We start from the raw sequence: 24,862 nt of genomic DNA on the forward strand, positions 1-24,862 counted from the left end.
CTGGGATTATCTTTCAACAAGCTGAGCAAACTGAATTTGTGTACCTTCCTACTTTCTAGGACACTTTTATCCCTACTCTCTGTATGAAAATAAAATGTGGAAAAAAAAAAATCAGAAATTACCAGATGATTTCCTGCTGGAAGCGGTCTTTTTAATCAAACAAGGCTCACAGCAACTTGAAAATAATGAAAATCCACCAGGACACATTGTTCTCACCACATTTTAATTTTTACACCATAGTTGAAGTCCAGAAATGTTGCTATCTGTGTGCATTAATCAAAGAGACAATTTCATTTGAGAAGATATGGTAAGCCTGTTAGATACATAGTACTATATCAGGCTACTGCTACTGTTCCTGGGATTTTTCTTGTTTGACATTAGAGATTTTCTAAAGTCTATGAGGTGGCCAGTAGTGGTGTTGGGTCTCGAGTGCTGCTACCTGGTGCTGGCATCGTGTGCTTCCCTTCCTGGGAGCCACCCTTACCTCATTTGTTATCTGTTGAGGAAAATGAATATATAAAAAAATATATTTTGGTGCAAGCACATAATCAGATCTACTCCTGAATGGCAAGGGCAGGGGGTGCACTCAGGGAGGGACACAGGCCCAGGACACCCCAAGATGGGGCTGGGCCTGGTTGTGCCAATGGCCCCAGAACCCCAACCACTCCATGAAGCCACAAGGATGGGTTAGGCCTCTGTACACTCCCTTCCCTCATGTACTCTTCATTGTCACATCACCCATGGGTTTTTAGTCAGAGAAGGGTTAATACATTCTGACAACCAATCATTGCTCCTGTAATATGAAGTGAAACAAAACTATAGCTTTTTTTTCTGGCACTTCATGGTGCTTTCTGCAGTGGCTTTCACTTTCCCCTTACTCCGTCTCATGTAATAAGATGCGAACACAAATTGGGCCCCACCTCAACTGACAGACTTTATGCTACTGCTGAATTTCGTCATGGGCTCGGTATGTGTATGCAGCCCTTATAGGTGATACAGCTCATGGGCCGAATACAGCAACTTATGTTTCACAGTATGGGTGTACCCTGCAGTTTTTTGAAGACAAAAAATCAGTGAACAGTTTAGAATTTGCAGTCTTCCTTTACAGTTCAGCGAAGACACAGCTGTGCTGAGTTAATGATGACCAGACATTTTAGTGAAGGGCGGCTTTGGTCATTTTCCTTTAATATTTGACACATCAGCTGAAATGCTTCCCGTTCTCTTGGTAAATGCTGGCCTTCACCTTTGGCCTATGCTGGACTCTCCATAATTAGAATCAGCAATCAAATCTGGTCCCAGATTTTATCTGGAAGAGGCTATTTTAAAGTTTCAAAGACTGAGAACTTAAAAATCGCACATCTAAATAACAAGAGCCCTAGATTTTTGCTTTATTTATTAATCAGGTTTCAGGATAGAATTTTTGTGCTGTGGCCCAGGAGGTAGTTTGTGGCACAGAATAGCAAAATGCCAACAATATATGCTGCCAAAATTAAAATGTCAATGCAGTAAATTGAAATGACCAGCATGTAAACATCGCCATTGTAGGCACCACGATATATAGTATCAGATTTTATTTCTTAATGTCAATGAATGCAAAATGCAAGCAGAAAGTTTAACTAATCTTCAGTTAATGGTCATATATAATACCTTCTTAATATTTTCTAAAAAAAAAAAAAAAGAAAAAGAAAAAAAGTTTGCAGTCTTAGCTCCTAAAGCAAAAAAGAAATTTCAAATAGATTCAGTACTAATCTTTTAAAAATAATACAAGAAACTAAACAGACAAATCAGAAGCATTTATTCTGATAAGAAATATATTTTTTGTTCCCAAGTTAGCACCCCCTAGTAAGAAGAGAAGACCAGATTATTTATTATTTCATTTATTTTGTTTTCTGTTTGTTTTAATTTGAGGACTTTTTGTTTGTTTGTTTATGCAATTCAGTTACCTTTCCCTCTTCTCTGGTCCTTTTGTTTTCTGATTTTCTGTCATCCCTTCATGTGGGCAGTGAAGGTTCAAAGAAGCAACAGGCAACTTACCTGGGATTCGTGTGCCAACAGCCACAGCAACCTCCCCACCTACCACCATTATAACACGTACCACCCTGACCATTGCAGGATGCCAGCCTTGAAATTCCAGAAAACGTCTCCTCAAAAAAGCCTTCGTAATGTTCCATGCTTTTTCCTGCTGACATATTCTCTCCTCCTTCTTCCTCTTCTTCCCTTCCCTCTTCTTTCACTCATAGTTTTCTCATTTCAGGCACTAAAACCTTTTCAGTTTTATGGATGCTACACTTTTTCATAGCCATGCCAAGGTTATTTCTGACATTTTATGCCTTTTCTTTACTATAACAAGGCAGCCTTTGTAGGCAGGAAAAGGCTTGAGAACTCTGGATGAACCTGATTGTTTTTTGTTTGTTTGTTTGTTTTGCTTTGTTTTGTTTTCCATATGAGTAGACCATAAGATTTGTGTAGTATATATAAAATACAATCTTTGAATGCAAAGCATAGCCTACAAATCTTTTGTCAGAAATTACCTACTACAAAAAGGCATTTCTAAACTCAGTGTAAATAGATATATTGTTCTGTATTGATTCATGAATGTGTTAAAAAAATAATTTAACATACTTCTCCTAAAGTGAGATGTCTATTATGAATGTAATTTTTGTTTCTACAAGATCTTTGTTAGCTCCCAGCAGATATTTTCATGACATGCTGGCTGTACTTCTATCCAGGGTCACATATGTGGTTTAATGTTTTTGTTATCAGAAATGCACAAACCATTCCTGTGCATCATACACATGGTTTAATTCATTGATGAGTTATAGGCATGTGCTGCACTGAGTGCTGTTTGCCAAGTGTTTGATTTCTTACAGCAGCTTTGGTGTCTTCATCCTTCTCTCCTACCTCCATGAGTGCATACAGCCTGAGTTCCCTGAACATGGGGACCTTACCTCGCAGCCTCTACTCCACCAGCCCGCGTGGGACAATGATGAGGCGGAGGATGAAAAAGAAGGACTTCAAAAGCTCCTGTAGGTGGTAACAGCAATTGCTCAAAATGTGCAATGAATGGGTGGAGGAGGGGGAAGATACAGAAAAAAGAAAAAGGTACAAGGTACCTTATACTAGGTAGAAGGGAAAACAATTGGCATTTCTGTTAGATGTGGGGAAACAGCAGCATATTAATATTTATCCAATGCTAAAAGGAGATAAGCAGAGGCCATATGGCTGAACTCTTTCATCTGAAATATATAAAGCAGTATTTTCTTCAGACAATCCTGCATTGGTTTGTCATACCATTATAGAAGTGATTTTCAAATTCCTTTTCAGACTCTTCCCATTTTCATTGGGGAATAAAATTCATAGCTGAATAGTCAAACACAGATTGCTGGTAAGCTCAACTATCCCATTACAGAAAGAGAAGAGCTTGCTGTTATATTTTACAGGTAGTTTTGATGTTAACACCTACACCACAGCCTGTACAATCATTTTTGTGCGAAAGAGTGAAAAATAATGATGAACACTAAATAGCCTTGTTTCTGGCCATTCTCTTGGATTCAAAGCATGAATTTCCCATGAGCCAGTAATTTCCCAAGCCAGGCTGGATATATTTCAGTCTGTTCCACTTGGTATCTTGCAAAGTATTCACTGGGCCGATAAAAGTACGGCTGTATCAGAGCAATGTTTCCTAGACTCCACGTAAGGGCCATCCCTCCTTCTGGCTTGTCTGTCAACCCGTGATCCTCAGGGCCAGCATCAGCTCAGTTCTTTCAGAGCACAGAAGTACAAAATGCAAAAATCTGCTACAGCTAATAATGCTCACAGGTTCAGTTTGGAAAAATGAGCTGCTGCCCCATATTCAAGATTTCCCATGGTCATAGCAAAATCTGGGCAAAACAGCAGCCTCCAACCAAGCCCAGTCACTATGGAGTTGAGAAGAAACATTTGAGAGAGGAACTGAGGTCTTGCTTTCTTGCAGAGTTTTTTTTTGTTGCTTGCTTGCTTTCTCTTATTTCTTTTATAAAGCAAATATTTTTACATAACTTTGCCTGTAAGTACATTTTTTTAATTTTTAATCTGATCAGCCATTTATCACTACTCATGAAACATTAGCTTCTAATGCATTCGTTGGGGTCATGGGGAGATAGTGTGCCCATCCGTGCTATGGTATCAGTAGGGATCCAGCTCTTATTTGTCCTCACATGCACATGAGAAAAAGTAGTAATTTTGCACTAATACTAATTGCTTTAAATAGTAATATAATGCTGGATGCAAATTACAGTTCTTAACTTCTGCTGTATTGTAGCAGTTCTACACAGCAAAGAACTGATAACCCTGAAAGCAATTTTACTATGATTATGGATCTTGGAGACAGTTGTTACTTCTGTTGTTGATATTTCAGATAGTTTTCACTCAAGGAGGCCTTAACCTGCAATGTGTTTTCCTGCAAAGTCTCAAAGCAAGGCCAGTGACATTAAATTCAGTGGGACAGTCACAAAAGCACTGCAGCCCACCTCAAAGATGAGAATCTGCTATGATTAAGCAAATCTCTGGCTAGGAGATACTAGGATGAGGCTTTGTTGTGGGGTAGTTTATTCTGCATTTGCCTTATTGTGAGGTCTGGATATACAGCATTACAAAGTGTGTGGAACTGGCCCCGTTACTGGGGGTGGGATGGGGTGGGTAGAGTCTGTTTTCGCTATGAGCAGTGACTCCATCAGCAACCCTGAATCAGAGCTAGCTTTAGAGGAACTAACAGGCCACCCAGGCTTGCTTGCCCTTTCTGTGAGCTTGCTTTTCAGCACACGCAGAGTTCCTTCCTGCTATTGCTAGACTTCTACCTGTACTTGTGACTGCAATAACAGCCAGTTTAAGAGAACCACACTGGACTGAATGTGCTACAAGTGCTACATGATAGAGAAAGACTGGTCCTGTACCCTTCCACCTCCCATCAACAAGACTTGGAAAACTTTGCCCTCTCCCTCTGTGGGAGACTCGTGAGAACCAGGTAGCACTGACTGCTGTCCTTTTCATAGAAAAGGAATAGCAAGTTCTCTTCATTTCAGTGATCCTTTTTTTTTTTTAATCCTTCAAGGGTTTGTTTGTGTGTTTTTTTTTTTTTTTAAATGTAACAATAAAATCTTTTGGGATATCATTTGGCAAGAAAAGGATGTATTGACAAAGGGTGCTATAAAGTTTGCATTGCCAATTATTTAGCAAAACTTGCCTACATTAGTGATCATTCCAAAATTTATGATAATGAAGCATAATGGTACAGAGTGCTACAACACTTTTATAGCCAGGAGTTTGCAATTATTGCATTAATTATGCAGATCTTTCCAGACGTGGCTGTAAAAATTGAAAGCATGCTCTGCTGTCACGTGCTTTATTTGTGCCACTTGTTTTCCATCTTTATTCTTCCTCTGCATTTTTTTTTTAATTATGATACTCATTGTGAAAATACTTAGGTTTTTTATTTGGTTAAAGTTTAAATCCTGAAGTATTTTGTAATAGGTTCATAATAGTCCTTGAAATTCAGAAATAATTTTATACCAATTTACGTGATAGGTATTCGGGCTGTGTAGAAGTCTTCTCAGCACATCCAAGTTAGCTGCTAGCAGGAGGAGAAGTAAACGTTTTGGGTTTTCCAAGGTTCAGAGAGGAGACTACATATTTAGCTTTGATGACACCTTGTTCTGCTTCTCTTACAGCTGCAGGAATAAAAGTAAAAAGTACATAACCTTCAAATTCAAGACTATGGTTTACATAATGAATAGCATATAGTAAACTAGGCCCCACAATTGTCACTAAGAATTGGAAGCAAAGAAAAAAAGGGTGCTAGGATATGTCCCATAGCAGCAGCAAACAGGATTCACTGGGGCCATTTACCCATTGATGCGCCCTTTTTAAAACAATGAGAATCCTTGCAAAGTCTGCTTTGTGGTGTCTACAGCTTTAAGTGCATCACACAGCCGAAAAAAATAGGCAGTGTTTCTTGCCACAGTTGTTGAATTATAAATTCCAACAAGTGTGAAGTCATGTCACATTTTATAGAAGCTTGACAGAAAGCTTTTGTTACATGATTCAGAATAGTATTTTCATCTCTGCTCCTTTTGGTCCCCTTTTTGTTTCATTTTCTTTGGGAGTAGGAGGGGTTCCTAATGGTCCTAATGGTTCAAAGTGTCTAAATGGACACTTACAAGTGTCCACATCATGAAAGTATTTGTCAGGGAGAGTTTTAAATCTCATAAATATTAACAATTTCACAATATGAATTAAAATGTTAACTGTCCTAAAAGTTTAAATAAATGTTATGAGACCTTTAGATTCTTGGTAGGGTATTAGAAGAAGAGTAAGAAGTGTACAGCAGAGTAGGAATGGACACAGGCGATAGGAAACAAAGATTCAGCTAACAAGAAATTGTTGTATGATACTAAAGAACGTGATAGTGGAACTTTTCTGAGCTTGGATGCTCTAAATTTAGAAATTTCTAGAAGGTGGGTTAGGGGATCTATTATTATTAACTTTGAATTATTTGTTTTAGTTATATTTTAGCTGTCACAGTATCGAGGGCTGGAGAAACCTATTTTCTACATGCAGTAAATGCTAAACCTGATCGCCATTTCTGAAAATAGATCATTAGTATTAATATTTGTATTTGGGTATGAGCATATACTACTCAGTACAGATAAAGGAAACAGTAAGAAGGATGCTATTGAACAAAAGAAATAAGAGTATTCTTACAAAGGAAAATGAAAATAAGACATGAGAATTCACAGTAATTTAGTAAGGAAAAGAGAATTGGTTTCAGAGTCAAATGTATTACTGAAAGTAGCTTTTCTGGGAGAAAACAGAAACTCATGAGTTTTGACAAATGAGACTTCTGCAACTTTTGGAGTCATCATTGCTGACTGGTGCCACATTAATCACTCTTGATACTGTTTCAGAGCAGGTCTAGTGCTTGTAGCCTCAAAGAAAGGGAAATATTTATAGAACCTCTGACATCTTTGTACAGCTGTGTTAGTATTATCTATAAGGTAAAAGAAAGGACAAATTTTTCTTCATATCTTAAAAAAAAAAAAAAAAAAAAAGAAGAAGAAGAAATTTAAACTATCCCTCAGATAAACCATGACTTTTTATGTAATTCTTGGTAGCTAATGCAGGAAGAAATAGGTCTTGAGGGACTTCAGAGGTGCAGAGGTAATAGCATAGGTTTATAATGTGAAAACATTCAAAATCTTCATCACTAGAGGATTATCATTACAATACCAAAACATTGCTTTACTGATCTGAACAAATACTGAAAAAAAAGTCTAACTTTCTGTGTATGATGTAATGAAAGACAGTAGTCTGTCGCTGGGAGAGTTCAAGCAATAGTTCAAATTACTTTTAGGAAGAGGTCAAAAAAAACCACAAAGGTTTCTTTCATAGATAACTGCATTGAATCTCAATATTGTTTTCATTCTGATTTGTTCTGTAACCCATCCTATTCAGAATGAGAATAGAGGGAGGGAGTAGAGCAGGAATCTTGGAAATGCAGAAGAAGCTGCCAGGGTTTTTCAGAAAATGGTTCGCCAGTTCCTTTGAGAGACTCCATGGAAATTATTTTTTCTCACAATCTCTTTAGAGTTGCTGATTGCTAGGACAGAGATGCTAGTTCAACTTACATTACCCAGTTAGCCTGACATATTGCTGATGTGTAGTAAACGTGCAAGTTGATATAAGAAAAAGGCATCCCTATTTCTTGCAAGCAAGCCTGGAGCGTGTGCTTTGTTGCTAAGAACAATACATTGCTGTGAGATGTTCAGAAGTGCTCCTGGGAATCAGCCTGAATAACAGCTGGGGTCGTGCTTCTAAATCCCTTAGCTACTGTGAAAACTCTGCCCATCCATGCCTCAAACTTAATGCAAACAGAATTCAGGGATGTTTGGAGGTTTTTGGGGTGGGGGTATCAAACAAATGTATTTTGTTCAATACGTGAACTATCTTTCTGCGTTATAACCTATAACCAGATTCTCTATTCTCTTATATGTCATAACTGTTTATACATCATTTATAAACTTCAGCCTAAATTGAATTTTAAAGGGCTGTTTTGTTGACTAGTTTTATTGTACAGATCAATTTTCTCAAAGAGCAATGAAATTTCTGCTGTCCGTGTATGAACGAATGTCTTTATTCCTGGTCTGCTCTGTTTTATAGTGTCTTTAGCCTCTAGCACTGTTGGTTTGGCGGGGCAGGTCGTCCACACAGAGACCACGGAAGTAGTGCTGACAGCTGACCCTATAGTAGGGTTTGGGATACAGCTCCAGGGTAGCGTGTTTGCTACCGAGACCTTGTCTTCTCCACCCCTCATTTCCTATATTGAGTCTGACAGTCCAGCAGAAAGGTGAGGTTCTTCCAGATGACTGCTAAGTACATTTTGATGAGCATTCCTTGAGGTAGTTTGGGCTTGTTGCATTTGATTTGTGCTAAACTGCAGGGCGTTTCTCAATGGAAGCGTGTCAAGTAACAAACTGTCTGTTCTGACAATGGTACTTCATATGCTTGGTCAGCTATAAGAAGAATGACAAGCATCAATGATTTCATCATCCAGAGTCCTCCAGCGGGAGACTAGAAGCTATATTCATTCAAAAACAAAAACAAACAAACAAAAATCAAGAACATTGCTGAAGTCAAAGCAGTAATAATTCATCATGCCATGGGGGGAAATCATATCGCATTCTTTAATGTTTTGGTACAGAACGAAAACTGGAGAAATACCAGAATCGTGACTGGGAGGAGCTGGTTTACTATTTGTTTCATCTCAACATTACAATTGCATTGTTATACTTCTGTATGTTTTTAGTCATGGCATGAGTTCATACAGATAAGCAGTAGTTGCACAGGCAGCTTCTAGATGCCATTGTAGTGCTGCAACACCTGTAGCCTGGGGTGAGAGGTGATGTCCATGGGTGGAGTGGTGGCATGAAGGCTATGCCCCCTTCATGGGTCCTGGCACCCATGCTGGCAGTGCTGATAGTGTTGGGGTGCAAAGGGGCAGCAGCAATTTGGGTTGTCCTCAGGTGCCTTTGGAGATGCTCTTGCACTTCTCCTTTGAGGTTAGATTGCGTGTGTCTTTTATTATTAATATTACTGGTTCTGATAACATGCACGTCTGATGATGTTTTTCTATGATTGTGTGCCAAGGTGTGGGGTCCTGCAAATAGGAGACAGAGTAGTGGCAATAAATGGTATCCCAACAGAAGACAGCACATTTGATGAGGCCAATCAACTGCTCAGAGACTCCTCTATCACCAACAAGGTCACCTTGGAAATAGAATTTGATGTTGCAGGTATGAATGTACTGTTATTCTGTCTTGTAAGAAAAGCAAAGGAATAAATCCTAAGGATATTGCAAGTGTTAGGTATCAAAGGTGGGGACATTATTCTCAAATACACCATTCAGTTTTCATGTGAGCTGCTTGAAACATGTGTCTTTTTGTGCAGCTTTCTCATTCCACTTAGCCCTGCAGCGTGTTTCAGAACACAAATAGAAAAGACAAGTCCTTAGAAGTATCTGGTGACAGTCCTTCCTCTAAGTTATTTCCAGACAAATTTCTGCCCTGAGATAGAAATACTCTGATGAGTCAAGACAAATCCTCCACAGGACAGCTAATGAAATGTGTTACTAGACAAAAAAGTATTATAAAAGGATGGGTAAGCAGAAAAGTCTGGAGAGTTTAACTCAGCACTATCTTTAAAAAAATAAAAATAAATTAGAAATTGAATTAGTAAAAATCAGAAAAGTCATTGTTAATGTTGTTGGTGAGCCTTTATCATTACTAATACATTTCCTTTCTTCCGTAATGTGTTTAAGCATACAGAATACATCTATATAATCATAAATTGTGTAAAACAAACATGTACACTTCATGTATGTGCATTACTCCACTAAGAGTAAAAACTTTTAAGACTTATGTGCTTATCTGAGAGTAGCTCCTTTGAAGTCGTGACAGTGTTGTATGTGCTGTATTTTCCATAGTACAGTTATAGTATAGTATAGTTATAGTTGTATAGTTATTGTTAATGGTATTATAAATCATGATGTCAGAAGCAGGCTAAATGTTCTTAGTATAATTCTTTGTGGTATTTTAATATGTACATATCTAGTATACTGTAAAAAAAATGGTGAAATACAATTTATGCATCTGTATAAATAGGAAATGGAATATTAAAAATTATGAAAACAAAATAATGGAAAATTCACATTTAAATATGCCTCAAGTCACAAGGACAATAAGGTTTGTGTTTTGGTCCCTGGACTTATGTTCATCCCATTTGCTCCATAACAGCAGACTTATACTCATCATTGGACTCTCCTGCCATATGTATGTTTATGTACTTAAATAGCTGGAATTGTAATTCGCTCTTCTTCAAGCCAACAAACTCTTGGTAGCAGCAGTGTGAAAAGTCAGAATTCAGTGCAGTGCTGTGTATTTTTTTTTGTCTCAGTCAGCTCTAGATGCCTCTTCATGAGTGCAGTTTTGATCTCATTTCTTCCCAGTAGATGTAAAATCCATGGCACTTGCATTAGCAAATAGTTAAAAATGTATTAGATCTACAGCAACAAAAGCCTGAAATTCTTAAGACTTGATCTCCTGTCCTTTTAATTAAAACCTATCTGCCAATGCTAACGTTTTCATGTGTGCTCACAGAAATTGCATACAAGCTAAAAACATGCAGTCTCAGCTGGCTGCTGGTCTGTGCAATCACCATAAATTCAGTTAAACCTTAAAAAAAATTGAGTTACTGTGAAATTACCAATAGAGATATAAATCATACTTTGTATGTCCTACTTCCTTCACTTCAGCACCCGTGTTTCGCCCCTGACTAGTGATGTTGATGTGATTTCATCAGTTTACATGTGTAGTTCCATGAACTCAGAATTGCTGTGTCATATAAATTATCTAATTTTTTTTTTTTTTTTTTTTTTTTTTTTTTTGTAGAATCTGTTATACCAAGCAGTGGAACATTTCATGTCAAACTACCAAAGAAGCATAATGTGGAACTTGGCATCACGATAAGTTGTAAGTGGAAGTGCTTATTTTTAAGACCATGGTGATGGGATAATCTGCAGATAGTAGGTCCTATAGTTGTAGGCTTATGCTTATTTTGGTGTAAACTTTTTTTTTTTTTTTTTTTTTTTCTAGAATGGGGTGATTAGCAGTGCTCTTTCCCTGATGAAATATCCTGTGACAGATCTCTATCCCCCCCCATAGCAGTTAAAGATGCCAGAAGTTTGCCAGGCCGAAAGCTTGACCTATCCCTTCATGTGTAACATATATTTAACTCTCATTAAAGCTAATTAAAACAAACAAACAGGTAATTAGAATTAAGCACATGTGAAACTACTTCCATAGCTAAGAAAGGTGCAAGCAAAACTAGTCATGGCCTGTTGCAGAACCCCACTGACCTCAAGGGTTCTCACAGGCATGGGAATCCACATACAATAGGTTGTGTTCTGCTTCAGGACGCAGTTTGAAGATACATCCTCAACCTGTACAACTTGTGGACAGTCCTAAATGTGCAGGTCACGTTGCAAAATCTTCTTTCACCAGGGGCTTCAGAGGTGGTTGAAGAAGGTAACAAGGGTGTGCATTAGTGTAATTCTCAAAAAAAGTATTTGGTATTTGTTTGAAATCAAAATGTTTCTTATTTGGGGTAAAAGCTCTGTTAGGACTGCGTTTTGATCAGGTAAGGTCCAGCATACCAAGTTCAACTTCTGGTGGATGGAGGAACAATCTATATCCAAGCTAACAGACTTACATTCACTGTACGTAATGGCAGTGCTGCATCTGGCCTCGCTGAAATTATTATTAATTTTTTTTTTTATGGTAGTGGCCTTTCTAAGCTAATAATCTGTCTTTGGAATTATTCATGTATCTTGGGGAAAGATTGTGCCTTGACTTATATTCTCAAATCTTTTAGCAGCACAATGGAAAAAAGTTAATCAAAAATACAGCAGGGAGCTCAGTGCTAAGAATTACATCTAAGGAACAAATGAAAGACATTGCAGACCTGTTTCTTGTGTTACAGACTTGAATGCATAATTGTTAGACTCCCTAAAATGTGATGCTTGAAGAAAAATCATAGGTCTACACGTATTTATGCAAATGAAAATATTGAGGAAACAGAAAATGGGGAGAGAGGCTGTTTTATATAAATATTCTTAAAATCAGTCATGATTTATAGGATTACAGTAAAAATACTACATTTCTAGTAATATGATTTGTATTGATTTTTGGAATTCAGGACATCGTGTACTTCTATTTGACTAGAGGAATAGACTGAATGGAAAACTGATGTTCCAGAGATTTAGTGTTATTCACTCTTCCAAATTTGGCATACCTTCCTTACTTGGAACTTAATTCCAAAACTTTGTGCTTCATAAAATTAGTGCTTTATGTAACCAGAGGAACACCTGATTGGTCTTGGCTCTGTTCTTCTGAGTGTACTGCAGTATCTTTAATATGTAAATTAAATTATCTGTTATATATAATAATCCCAGGTGCTGGTAGTATTTAATGCATATAAAATTCGTCTAAGATTAGCTCTTTGTTTGATTTTAAAGCATTTATACTATTAACTGAAAAAATGTAAATTTCCTTGGTAAAAGCCTTGAATTGCTTCATTTCTTACTTGTTTTTCAGTACTTTCCTCTGTTCTAATTATCTCCTAAATGAGACAATGTGATTTGCAAAATATAAATGTTTTCTATCCACTTTGTCCAATTTTTGTCATGGTATTTTAACATATTAGCATCTCATTTTTTACTGATATTGTCAGGAAGCAATGTGATTTCTTTGAAAACCAAATGGAATAACTAAAGGAAAGTCAAGGGAGTTGCTATGACCAGGCTTAAACAGGGATGCTGCAGGAGATCACATTTGGACTTGATCTGTTTAAGTGCTAGTGCGGTTCATCATCTTTGTTTTCAAGGCTGTGGAGTTAACAGTGAGTGAGAAAGTGCTGTCTCTATCCAAACATCTCAGAAAATGCCTATTTTGTTTTCCGTATCCCATGTGTAGTTTGCTGTTTGGTTGACAAAGTCAGAAAATGACCAAAATGGACAAGATAGGCACTATTTGTCAGAAGAAAAATGTAGGGCTCTCCTCAGGTTGGCATCTGAACGTATGCTTAATTTTAAGTCCAGAACTTCTTCTAAGTTAGCTGTTAGGAGGCAGATATCCTGGAAGAGGAATTTATTTTATTTCTTTGTGTTTTCTTTGGTAAAAAGCATCTAGTGTGCCAGCTGGGTATTGAAGGCATATCTGAGGTGGCACGCAACACTCTAGACAGTCTTCGGGAAACATGAAAAGTAATAGGGGAAGAGATTTAGCTTCTCTTATTTCATGATTCATTAAGACCCCCCCAAAAAAAAAATCAAAACCAAAACAATTCAAAAAACCCTTTGATAGTAAAAACCCTTATGAAGTAAGGCACATTCAAGTTTCATGAACATCATTAACACTGTTAATGTTAATCCAATGTGCTAAGTTTTAAGTAGTGAACATCAGTTATGTCAGTATCAATAAAATGGTCTTGCCCGACGCTGCCTTAACATATGTACTGAACTTCTATCCTCCTTTAGCCTTCCCTTATCCCTGCAATATATAAGATCATCTGTTCTTCCCATTAATAGCTACCTACTTCAATGAAGAACTTATTGAATAATTTGAAAAGACAAGTGACTATGCATTTCATGCTTCAGCTACCATCATTTTCACTCTTACTTACCTGGTTGGAGCAATTAGAATGCCTCAGTTTTTAAAATTAGGTCATCCAAATAAATAAAATATGACACAGCATGTTGTGTGTGTGCATGTATAGTTGTGTTCTTATAACAGAACCATTCCACAGAAGGAGAGCTTTCTAGGAGATCTAGTAGTGTTCAAATCTGTTTCAATTTACTTGCCAGTAATACTGATTTTAAACCATGTAATAGAATAGGGATTTCTTTTTATTTTTTTCAGGATAAACTTTTGTGCAGCTAGGTACTTTTACATAGACTAATATTTTTTAAATAAATTTAATTATTTCTGAGAAAACTACTTACTAATCTATTCTGTTAATTCTAGTTAACAGCTCTTTTGGACATTAGGGCAATACCCTCAATAACTTTTAACTTTTAGTTAGCCTTGAGGGCAGTTTGACTTGATGATCTTTGTAGCTCCCTTCCAACTGAACTATCCTATCCTATCCTACTGTCATTGTGGGTAAGTAGGCTGACTTTGTATAAAAAATATTTTTTCCATCCTATGAGCTTTTTCCTCTGCAATTTGTTCAGAGTTTGATCAAACTCTAAAACTTGAAACCAGGCTGAGTCTAGTAAGCAGATTATTACTGGGTAAGATATCCACCCAAATTCTCTGTTTAACCTGCAATGTTTGTTGTTTTTTTTTTCCTTTGAGTTAGCAGTAGAATTAAAAAAATAAATAAATAAAAATAGCAAAATATGTGTTTGTTTGTTTGGTTTGGTTGTTTTTTACCTAATAGAACAGCTAATCTACAAATCTAACAACGTTTCACTAAACTTGCTTCTACGTAGGGACTAGAGGCAGGCAGGCAAAGTGTGCCTTTACTAGTATGAGTAGGGTACAGGCTGGGAACTGAGACCTAGAGTCATTTATAGAGAGGGAGCTTGCTGAAGATCAAAGTTCCAGTTACAACGCTAAATTTACCACTTTAGGCACTCTTCACTACTTGCAGTTCATCATACGGACTGTGTAAGATCTCCCCAGGATCTCAACAGTAGGTGCAGTAAGAACTGAATCGGGGGAGAAAAGATTTGATCTTTGTTGGATGAGGAAAGAAACCAAGTAGATAGCCATAACAGGGAGACGGGAAACAAGGGAAGAGACTGAGGTGTGATAATGAGTGCGGGGTGTTGGGACTTCCACAAGAGGGCTGGACATGGGTGAGCCCATAAGGTGAGGAGAAAGAAGCAGGTGTGACAAGGAACTGTTATGGTGGGGGAAAAAATAACATCAGGGCAGCATGTGTATGATGCCACAATGGAGATTGCAAGGAAAGAGAGAACTGTGGGAAAAGGATTTGACACAGACTAGGAGCACAAAGGACTGGAGCCCTTCCCAAGCCTAGACCTCAGGATTCCTAATTTACAGCATTTTCTAGTAGCAGCAAATTTCTCATCTCCCTCCCTGTCCCTTCCCCATGTGATTCTGTCACCTGGATCTGCATTGTAAATCTCAAGGTTTTATGCCTGCTTGTGGTCTTGGAAGTGTGGGTTTGATATTGCTTGTAATTGTTTCTTTTTTTTTTTTTTAATCAAAAATAAGTCTGAAACGAAACAAAAATGGACATTTAAGGCCATACAGTGTCACTTCAAACATCTTGTGTTAATTCGTGAGGATATCTTTTTAATTAAATGGTCAAATATTGCCTTCTCCCTGGGATTCTTCCTTCTCTGCTGTCTGGGGAGAAATAACAGTGCTGTGTAGCAAAGGGGATGAAGGCTGCATAATGAATGAAGTGGAAGATTGCAGAAAGCAAAAAGAGGTGATCTCATGGTCAAGATAGTTTAATGCTACCCCGGAGAAATTATTTTTTTTCCTTTTCCCTGTGATAGAGTTGTGCTGAGATGCTAGTCACTTCACAGGGAAAAAGAGAGAGGGGGAGAGAGGAGAAAAAAAAAAAAAAGACACTTTCCACAGGTGTCTGCTTGATTTTCCAGAGAAAAGTTGAGATCCTTGGGTTGCACTTGTCAAAATATTGAGTGTTTACAGCTGTTTCTGAAAATGCCAGTAGTTGTGCTTAACATAGAAGCTGTTATATACTACAAGCTGCTGTGAGAAATTAGGGCATGGGTATCTCAAATTGCTCACTGAAAATTGCCATGCTTTGACCAAAAAGTTCCTGTGTTTTCTTTCCTCATCTGTAAACTGAGGATCATAGTACTCAGTCTTTTTGCGGGGGATGGAGTCTGTTTGCCAGTGTTTGGGACCAGTCAGGCTGTGGTGATGTGCAGTACAAAAGTTCAGGAGGGAATCGATTTTCTCTCTTCATACTAACTTAAATAGTTTGTAGTATGTCATGAGTGTTGAACAACTAGAATAAAACATAGAGGAAAAAAGAAAGTGTGGTGTAGATGCCTATTAAGAGCTTGTTGGCATAGGAGTATTAATTTCACACTGAACTGCATTTGCTGCCTGCAAAAAGACTTTAATCCAGCAGGCAATTAATAGCACAGGGTAAATGACAAAAATGCTGCTGGTTCACACTTGTTCAGTTCGACAGTGTGGTAATTACATGTGCAATATCTTACTCCTTGCGTCCATGTGTACACTGTGGATTCACGTTTTGAGTTTCATCTCTGCCCTTTTTTGATTTTTCTCTTCTTTCTTTGGAATAATGAAGGACTGTTTGGTTTAGTACTGATAGTTTTTGTGAAAGCAGTTTAATAAAAACTGTATCAATACCCAAATTTTAAAGTGCGGGCACTGTAAATGCATATGAGTCACAGTTGTCTTCTCCCTCTGGGGTATTTAACTGCTTCCCATACAACCAAAAGTCAAGTAAAATAGCTAAACTAAACAGCGTTGTGAATGGCTTGCACAACTCGCCAAGGGAAACTTGTCACAAACTTCTGCACAAGTTGTTAAAAAATTGCAATGACTGTCATTGTAGAGCAGAGCATCCTCTTTATCATGATGGACAAAGAGCAAATAGAAAATTATATCAGATACCTCTAAGAAGAGATGGGTTAGGTGGGCATGGAGAGGTCTGGTGAGGGGTTTACTGATTTGAACATTGCTGGAATTGCCATGGTTCTATCCCCAGCCCAAAGTGGGGAGAGGTCCACAATGCATAAAGCTGAGCAGCAGAGTTAGAGGAGGAAGGTTACTCGTCAGAAGGTCCATATGTTTACTTCAGAGGAATCTGTGAGTCACAGTGAAGCAAGCATGCATGTGATACAAGCTACATCAGTGCAAAGGTGATAACTGTATCAGCCCAGTGGTACGTCTGGCAGTCATCCACAGCATCTGATTTATCAGGAAGGAGATGGCTCCTTTCTCATCTAGTCAGCACCATCATCTTCATGCCTCTGCCGTAAGCACTGAATGAGACAGTAGTGGGTGTAACGAATGTGGTGTAGCCCACTCTAGAAATTTAGCCAGAACTGCTCTGTTGGTTGGGGATCTAATAAAACATGATTTATGACTGACAGAAATATTCTGGCAAAAGGTCAGCATCAGTAGTTGTGCTGAAAGGTTCTGCTAACAGAAGTCTTCCCTTGTGTGTTGTAGCTACACAGCATTTTAAGATGAATCACTGAGCTTTGCATGGTTGAGCCCTGGCCAGAGCCAAAATTCAGACATCTCAGGTTAAATTTATTTTGCACTGGTCACCTTTAATTCTGTCATTTTCTAATTTTTGAGAAATAGTATTTAGAGTCTTAGTAATATGATGCTACTGTTTGTATTCATGTATGTATAGTGTAGGAGAAAGAGACAAATATAATGTAGGTAGATCAGTATTTCTTACACACTGCTTATGGGTAGAATCAGCCTATGTGCACATGCAGAAATTAAGACTGATGCTTGTGTCTATTCTTTATTACAGCTCCATCCAGTAGAAAACCGGGGGACCCTCTGGTTATTTCTGATATCAAGAAAGGAAGTGTTGCTCACAGGTAAGGCACTCAAGCTCCCAGCAAAAATCTGTTTCTGCTGTATGGCCAGCTACACTCAAGTTAATCAGAAGAAGCTTGTAAGAGACTTCTACTTTCATTTAGTGCACAGCAGTTATGTGCAAAATGTATAAATAAATAGCTGTTAAAGAAATCCATCTTGTTTCTGTATTAATGATTACACAGTGTGAAATACTTTGCTTTAATGTTGCTAGCATTTCATGTAAGCTTGTTTGCTTGTTCACAGAACTGGGACACTGGAACTGGGTGACAAGTTGCTTGCAATAGATAACATTCGACTTGACAATTGCTCGATGGAAGATGCTGTTCAGATCCTTCAGCATTGTGAGGACCTTGTAAAGTTAAAGATCCGCAAAGATGAAGATAATTCTGGTATTAGCAATGTGCCTATTACAATTCTTGTGTATTTTCAGTGTTTTTTTTAGAACGTAGGTTTATTTTTTTCACATTTAACTTTTAGTGAAATGGTTTTGCTATACATTGATTTTTTGGTAATGCTAATCAAAAAGCATCAAAGCAGAAAAAAAAATATCAATACATTTTTGAATTATCTCAGTGGTATGTCACCTTCAGGAGCTGTGCTGTAAAGAGAGGTCTTCAGTTTTCTGGAGACGCAATTTCCTTTCAGATGTAAACATACAAGGTTGATCTTTCTCTTATCAGCATATTGAAATTTTCTCTGGTTTTAAGATTGGAATCATGGATAGCAAAGCACTATGGATACATAATTCTATAGCAGAATGGGGCAGTGCATGCTTTATCCATAAACAAAAAAGCTTGACTTCAGTAGGATTGTTCACGTGCTTAAAGGTAAGTAGTACTTCACTCGCTGTGCTGGATGGCTAATGCAGGAGCCATGTACAGTCAGCCCAATGGAGTTGCCATCATTTTGCACATTTGGATCTATTAATATTCCTGTATCTTCCCAATTATGGATTCCATAAAAGCAAAATTTCTACCTGGAGATAATGAAATGAGTTCTGCTACGCACTTTAGTGGCAAAGGATATCAGACAATTTTAACTACCATTACTGTTGGGATTTATATTATGGCATCCCATAAAGGCACATACTGTAGATTCATTTGTCTTAAGCTCTGTACAATCCCACAACAAAAAAGCACTATTATTTCAAATCAAGTGTAACTGTTGAAGTGATGTTTAGAATCACACTAGAATGCTCTTCAACGGCTTTTGAAAGCAAACAGTATTTTCTCAGTATGATCAGTACAAAGCAGAGGCGGATTAGTTTAGCACCATGTGCAAATTGGCTTTCAAAAGTCAATTTTGATCCATCAAAGAGAATGGCTGCTGCTTGGCAGAATATTGTGGTTAGGCCCCTGCAGGTGGTGAGGTGGTGTTTGCTAAACCTGATGCCTATATCTTGGAGAGAGGCTGGCCTCACTGGCTGTACATCCAGAGAGACACCTGCCTGACAGTTGCTTTGGAAAACTGAGAAAACGTGTTACCTTATGAAGAACAAACTGCAAATACAGTTGGTGGAAGTTTAACAGGAGAAACGCCTGTAGAAGGAAGTTTAAGTTCTTCCTGCTTGTGAGGAGGTCCATCTTTTAAATGTTCATGGTATCTATGATCGCTCCTTTACTTTCTTCCCATCGTTTGGAAGACTGCATCCCATCAATAACCCTGTAGAGAAATTGCCCACAGCCTGTAGAAGAGAGGCATGAGTTAGAGCCATGTAGAAGTAATAATTTCTCACACACTTTCAAACACTTGTGGGTTTTTCCTGCCCCCACCTCTCCCGTGGCCTAAATATCTTTCCCAAACAGCTTCTATTTCCACTGAAGGTAGTATTTTCTGTCACCGTCACTGAAATGTGGATTTCAGTGTCCATCCATGTAAAATAACATCTTTGCTCTCTTAGCTACCACGGTGTGCTACACCTGGTACAAATTTTAGTCTGACTGAGATTCTTACTTTGTGGTTTTCTTTTACGTATTCAGGTTGGTTATTTTACAGTTGCATTATCTGCATCAAGATTCTTACACAACTACAGTGCTTTACGTAGATGTGATTGGTGTGGCTGAACATATTTGAATGGAGATGGACAGCTCAGAGACCTGCTTCAGAATTCTCAATACAAATGGTTCTTATAACAGTTGAGTAGTGTCAAAGTGTAATTTAAAACATCTATAGCAGATTTTCAGGTATTTTGAAAACTAAAATGAATCAGTGTCCCCTGAAATGCTACAGAAAAACTATTAAAAAAAAAAGTAGCAAAACAGTAGCAAAAGTGTAGCAAAAAGTGTACCTCAATTAAAATAAGTTTTAATTCATTTCTACTAGTTAATTTATTTATGAAAGCCTATTTTTCTCACAAAGAGAGTAAATGTGCTTCTTAAACTAAACAGGAAAAAAAAAATAATAAACTCCCTAATAAAACAAAAGCCCGATGCTAATAGATGAGTAAGGGTGGAGCACTCAAAAACAATTTCTAAATCACAGAATGAGAATAAGATTTTCATATTTTTTGACCTCCCACAGCATTCATTTTTGAAGAGGGAAAAGCAGAGAGCAGGGTTTTCTTCTTGCCTAGGTTCTCATTCTCTCTTTATCTATCAAACCTTTTCTTCTAGTATTCATTTCAGTGTATTTGTAGCTTCTAGCTCCTATTCTGTCTTCAGTTTTTCCTTCTGCTCTCTCTCTACTTCTCCCTTCAGCAGATGATTTTATGTAGCTCAAGTCTGTGTCCCTCACAGTCAACCATGCACGTGAATTCAGCAGCAGGGTAACACATTATGTGCTCCCTCAAACCGTGCCCTTTTTTGCACTTTTTTTTTTATCAGTCCCATGTTACTCTAAAGAGCAAGAGACTAGTGGATGGAACAGAAGCACTGCAGCACAGAGACAATATAACAACATATCCTTAAATGTGATTTCAAAGAATTACCCACATGCATCACTACGATAAAAGAAAGAAGGATAATCTCAAAAAAAGAGACCCTAAAAATTTATAATTTGATTGCATTTCCTTCTCAGATGGAAGTATGTTTTCAGAAGAAGTTTGTTTTCAGCAATCTTTCTCTCCTTTTTTTTTTTCCTGCCAACTTCCAATTCTGAGGATTTTATCTCCTGGTTAGCCTAATGGCAGCTACCCTTCTTTTGAATATCAGAATTCTCTGCTTGCATGGCAAAACTGGTCTTCATTGGGTATTCAGGCCACATACAGGCTGTATTCTTGAATAGCTTGCATTTGTGTTGTCTGGAAAGAACAGAAGAAAGTAATGTAGCAATTTGACATTTGTTGCATTTTACCATTAATTTTCTTAACTAGGGCTATCCAGAAGAAAGACATAATGGGCCAGCCTCCTTTCCAGTCATTCACGAAGATCTATAAACTTCCAACTCTCTTGTGGCAGGACTGTTGCATAATTAATATCTTCGTATTCACTTACCACTGATAACAGAGAAACATTAGCATTGTGTCAACTCTTAGCAAATACTGCCTGTTGTATTTTCAATTAGCTTAGTGCAATACTTTTCACCCTTCTGCTGAAGTCTCACAACATGTCATTGCCACACCTGTGTAAACATTATCTTTAGGTCTTGGGGGATTTGTCATTGTCCCATGAATGCTGCAAGAGGCAAACAAGAGCTGCCACTCCTCTGCTGCACAGTGGCACTCATGTGCTGGCCCACCAGTGGCTCCCAGTAGGGTTGTGGGTGTTGGGTGCTTTTGGAAACACCATGTCCGATAAAGTGCTGGTGGTGTGAAATGTGCTGAGGGTCAAAACACTGTTGATAATGCCCCAGGTAAGAATACAAAGCCAACAGTAGCCATGAAAATCCCAGTATTCTTTGCTGAATAAATACTGCTAATTCTTCTCTCCTTTGAATATTGTGTGTACTGTTTCCTTTATGTCAATAGCAAGTGGGAAATGGGAGGGATAGAGGGTGGGAGGGAAGTAGACCTACATTTTCTTCAAACTGGGAAAAGACAAAATAACTTCAAAGACATTAGTGTCTCGCCAGCTCTGCTGACATACCACATTCAGTGTTAGAAGAAAGCAACTCTTTGAACCTTTGCTAGTGATGCAGGTTTCTTTTTTCCTCTTAATTTTTCCTACCTACAGGAAAAAAAAAAAAATGGGAACATCTGAATTTTCTGACCTGTCTGAGGTTAGCTTTGGTCACAGTTACAGAATGTGCATCCTAGACGTTTTCTACACTCACTGAGCCATTAAAAATGTCATTGCCCACAGATCTAGGAAAAGTTGCCTGCCAGGCCAAACACCCTGGCTGAATACCAATAGCATAAGATGGGCAAGGGAGCATTTGTGATGGTTCTTTGTTGAGATTAAAATTTCAAAATAACGTACACTTTATGTAAATAATCAAAAAAAAAATCTAATGGAGTTATTGTTCAATTTAGTTGGTAATTCAGAAGCTGGTTTTGATTCAATTCTGAAAGCTTAAAATTTTGCTATTAAAAAATATGGGATATATTTCAAGTTCTCTTACTAAGACAGCTGCTTATCTTATGACTTTTGACCTTTCCACAATTTTTGAGGAAGTTTCTTTTTAGAATTTTTAAATTCTCTTTGGTTTTAAATACCCTCCATTTGGTACAAGGAACAGAAGAGTCCTGGTAGCTATACAATAATAGTAACTTGTTTCTTCTCTAATAAAAAAGCCTGAAGTCACATTTTAATAAGAAAGAAGATATTAAGATTTTAAACAAAGTAAAATTCAGTCCTACTAGAATGAGGGCAATTGTTTTATTGACTTCAATGTAATCAGGTTCTGGCAATAAAAAACAAATTGCTCAATTTTTTTTTTCTAAATAATCCAGCAGAATATGATTTAGAGGTGTATCTGAAATATAATCCTTTGAAAATGTTGTTTGATTACCAGTCACTAGACTGAACGTGTTATTTTTTTTCATTCCCTCTTTCATAAGAAACCAATTGCATCCCCTTGGCATTTATTACAGATGAACAGGAGAGCTCTGGAGCAATTATTTATACTGTTGAGCTCAAGCGCTATGGTGGGCCTCTTGGAATTACAATCTCTGGTACTGAAGAGCCCTTTGATCCTATAATTATTTCCAGCCTTACAAAAGGAGGATTAGCCGAAAGGTAAATTGGAAAGAAAATTATTTTTAAGCATTCTTTTTGTCAAGGTAAAGATTTATTTTGTTGACCTAAACATGCTAATTTTCATGGTTTAGCTGTTGTTTTTTTTTTGTTTGTTTTGTTTTGTTTTTTTAATTCCTCAGATCTGAGTTCATAATCTTTTTGCTGATATTTTGAGATGATTACAAAGTTTGTAAGCACGAGGAATATCCTAATAGATGTTCTTGCATATACTATACAAGTCAAAGAATGGATTGTGGTCCTTATTGTGAATATGATTGAAAAAAAATGTGTAGTCACAGGAACATTTTAGCAGCCTTTTAAAAGTGGTAGCCTTGTATAGTAAAATAGGTAAAGAAAGCTCTTCACATGTCTAACTTTGTCTGAAAATATTCTGCTCATAGTCCACACACACCACATCTGTATGTGCACTTACATACACCATAGCTACCATTACCTGAGGAGTAGAAATGCTCCTCTTGATAAGTGATGGATAGAGAATGATGCAAAGGCTAATGTTTTCTGTCACCTGTCATTTTTAAAAGGTAGAATCGTCATAACTAGTCCCTTTGTTGGTACTTACAAAACATGATAACTGTGCTCAGCCAGAACAAATTGTGCATTTACACAAAGAGAATTTATTTTCTTCTTATGCTACAATCCATCCTGAAAACCACACTGGTGAAATAGCTGGCTACTTGCTCCCACTGCCATTATCTGTTCTGTTGTGAGGCTTCTAGAAACATTACATTAATTTCAGGATTTATCGAGCTGTCTGAGAGTATTCTTAAACAGGTGGGCTGCCATGAATATCATCCATAGGTTATTAACTACTGCAGTAACACAGAAATCCATCTCTCCACGCTTCAGCTCTGCTATTGTCACTACAACAAAGGTGACTTGCTTTAAGCATTTCTAAAAATAGGATTACTCCATAATGCAGCTATGAAAGCAGAATGTAAGAGAGACGAGACGTTCATGCCTCCAAATATGCAGACAAATTATCTTTGTTGCTTTTTGTGCTGTTCTTCTAATGTTTTACTCCTCTCTCTCACTGTAGAACTGGAGCAATTCACATAGGAGACAGGATCCTAGCAATAAATAGTAGCAGCCTGAAAGGAAAACCTTTGAGTGAAGCCATTCATTTATTACAGATGGCAGGAGAAACTGTGACTCTGAAAATCAAGAAGCAGACAGATGGTGAGTATGGCCGAAGTAGCACCAGTGGTCTGTAATGAGTGTGTTTTTACAGATTAACAAGCATTTAGGCCATCCGTGGAAAAATGTCATGTCATTAGTAAAAGCATACTCCTAGAACTGCACTAAAGCAATGACCACCTCCCACCCCCCCCCCCTTTTCTTATAATCCTATTCAGCTACCAGTCCCAAGAAATTTTCTGTCCCTGTGGGTCACATAAATGAACTGAGCGATGCTGAAGATGAAACCTCTGCCGCACAGAAATCTGGCAAACTCTCAGACATCTATTCTACTACAGTCCCAAGTGTTGACAGCGCAGTAGAGTCGTGGGATGGCTCTGGTATTGATACCAGCTTTGGAAGTCAAGGTACTCTCAAGAATGAAGTCAGCATTTGAAGTAGAAACTGTTGACTTCATGGTTGAATTTCCTTTGCCTTAAAGAGAATCTTATTTGTACCAAGTTTAAATCTTGTGCTTTGTAATGTGCTGGTGTCTCATTATGACCACACACCTTGCCAGGCAGCATGATTTCTTACGCTTGGCTGGCCTCAAACTCATTCTTTTATGACAATGCAGTGTGTTACAAAGCATTTATCAATACGTTAACAGGCTTTTGTTAGCATTTCTGACATCTGAATGGCCAAGTCCATAGCTCATCTGCAACCAAATGAGTTTATCTTTCTAATATAGATCAATACAAGGCACAGACCACTCTGAAGGTGTTCATGAATTTGGTGCCCATGTGCAGTAATTTTAATGGACAACAGATTTATTATAAACTGCTGAAGAGGGAACATTAGGTGTTACGTATGATTTGTAAATCTTTTTCTTCCTCATTCCTGCAGCATGTACACCTAACTTTCAGC

General features: G+C 37.7%; 1 protein-coding gene across 14 annotated transcripts in view; it reads left to right on the forward strand.

The window, feature by feature from the left end:
* Nucleotides 1-24,862, forward strand: part of GRIP1 (glutamate receptor interacting protein 1) — a 316,765-nt gene that overhangs the window by 272,821 nt on the left and 19,082 nt on the right. For 7 of the 14 annotated variants that reach the window (XM_084492326.1, XM_084492329.1, XM_084492317.1 and 4 more), the window contains 9 exons: nt 2,871-3,026; nt 8,194-8,380; nt 9,181-9,326; nt 10,980-11,060; nt 17,617-17,686; nt 17,931-18,076; nt 22,657-22,801; nt 23,859-23,998; nt 24,175-24,363. In XM_084492326.1, coding sequence (XP_084348452.1) covers nt 2,871-3,026; nt 8,194-8,380; nt 9,181-9,326; nt 10,980-11,060; nt 17,617-17,686; nt 17,931-18,076; nt 22,657-22,801; nt 23,859-23,998; nt 24,175-24,363 — 1,260 coding nt within the window. Of the gene's footprint in view, nt 1-2,003; nt 2,160-2,870; nt 3,027-8,193; nt 8,381-9,180; nt 9,327-10,979; nt 11,061-17,616; nt 17,687-17,930; nt 18,077-22,656; nt 22,802-23,858; nt 23,999-24,174; nt 24,364-24,862 lie in introns of all 14 variants that reach the window. The other 7 variants (XM_084492327.1, XM_084492322.1, XM_084492323.1 and 4 more) reach the window with 4 other exon arrangements.

Source organism: Aythya ferina, assembly GCF_964211825.1.
Source record: "Aythya ferina genome assembly, chromosome: 1".
Taxonomy (NCBI): Eukaryota; Metazoa; Chordata; class Aves; order Anseriformes; family Anatidae; genus Aythya; species Aythya ferina.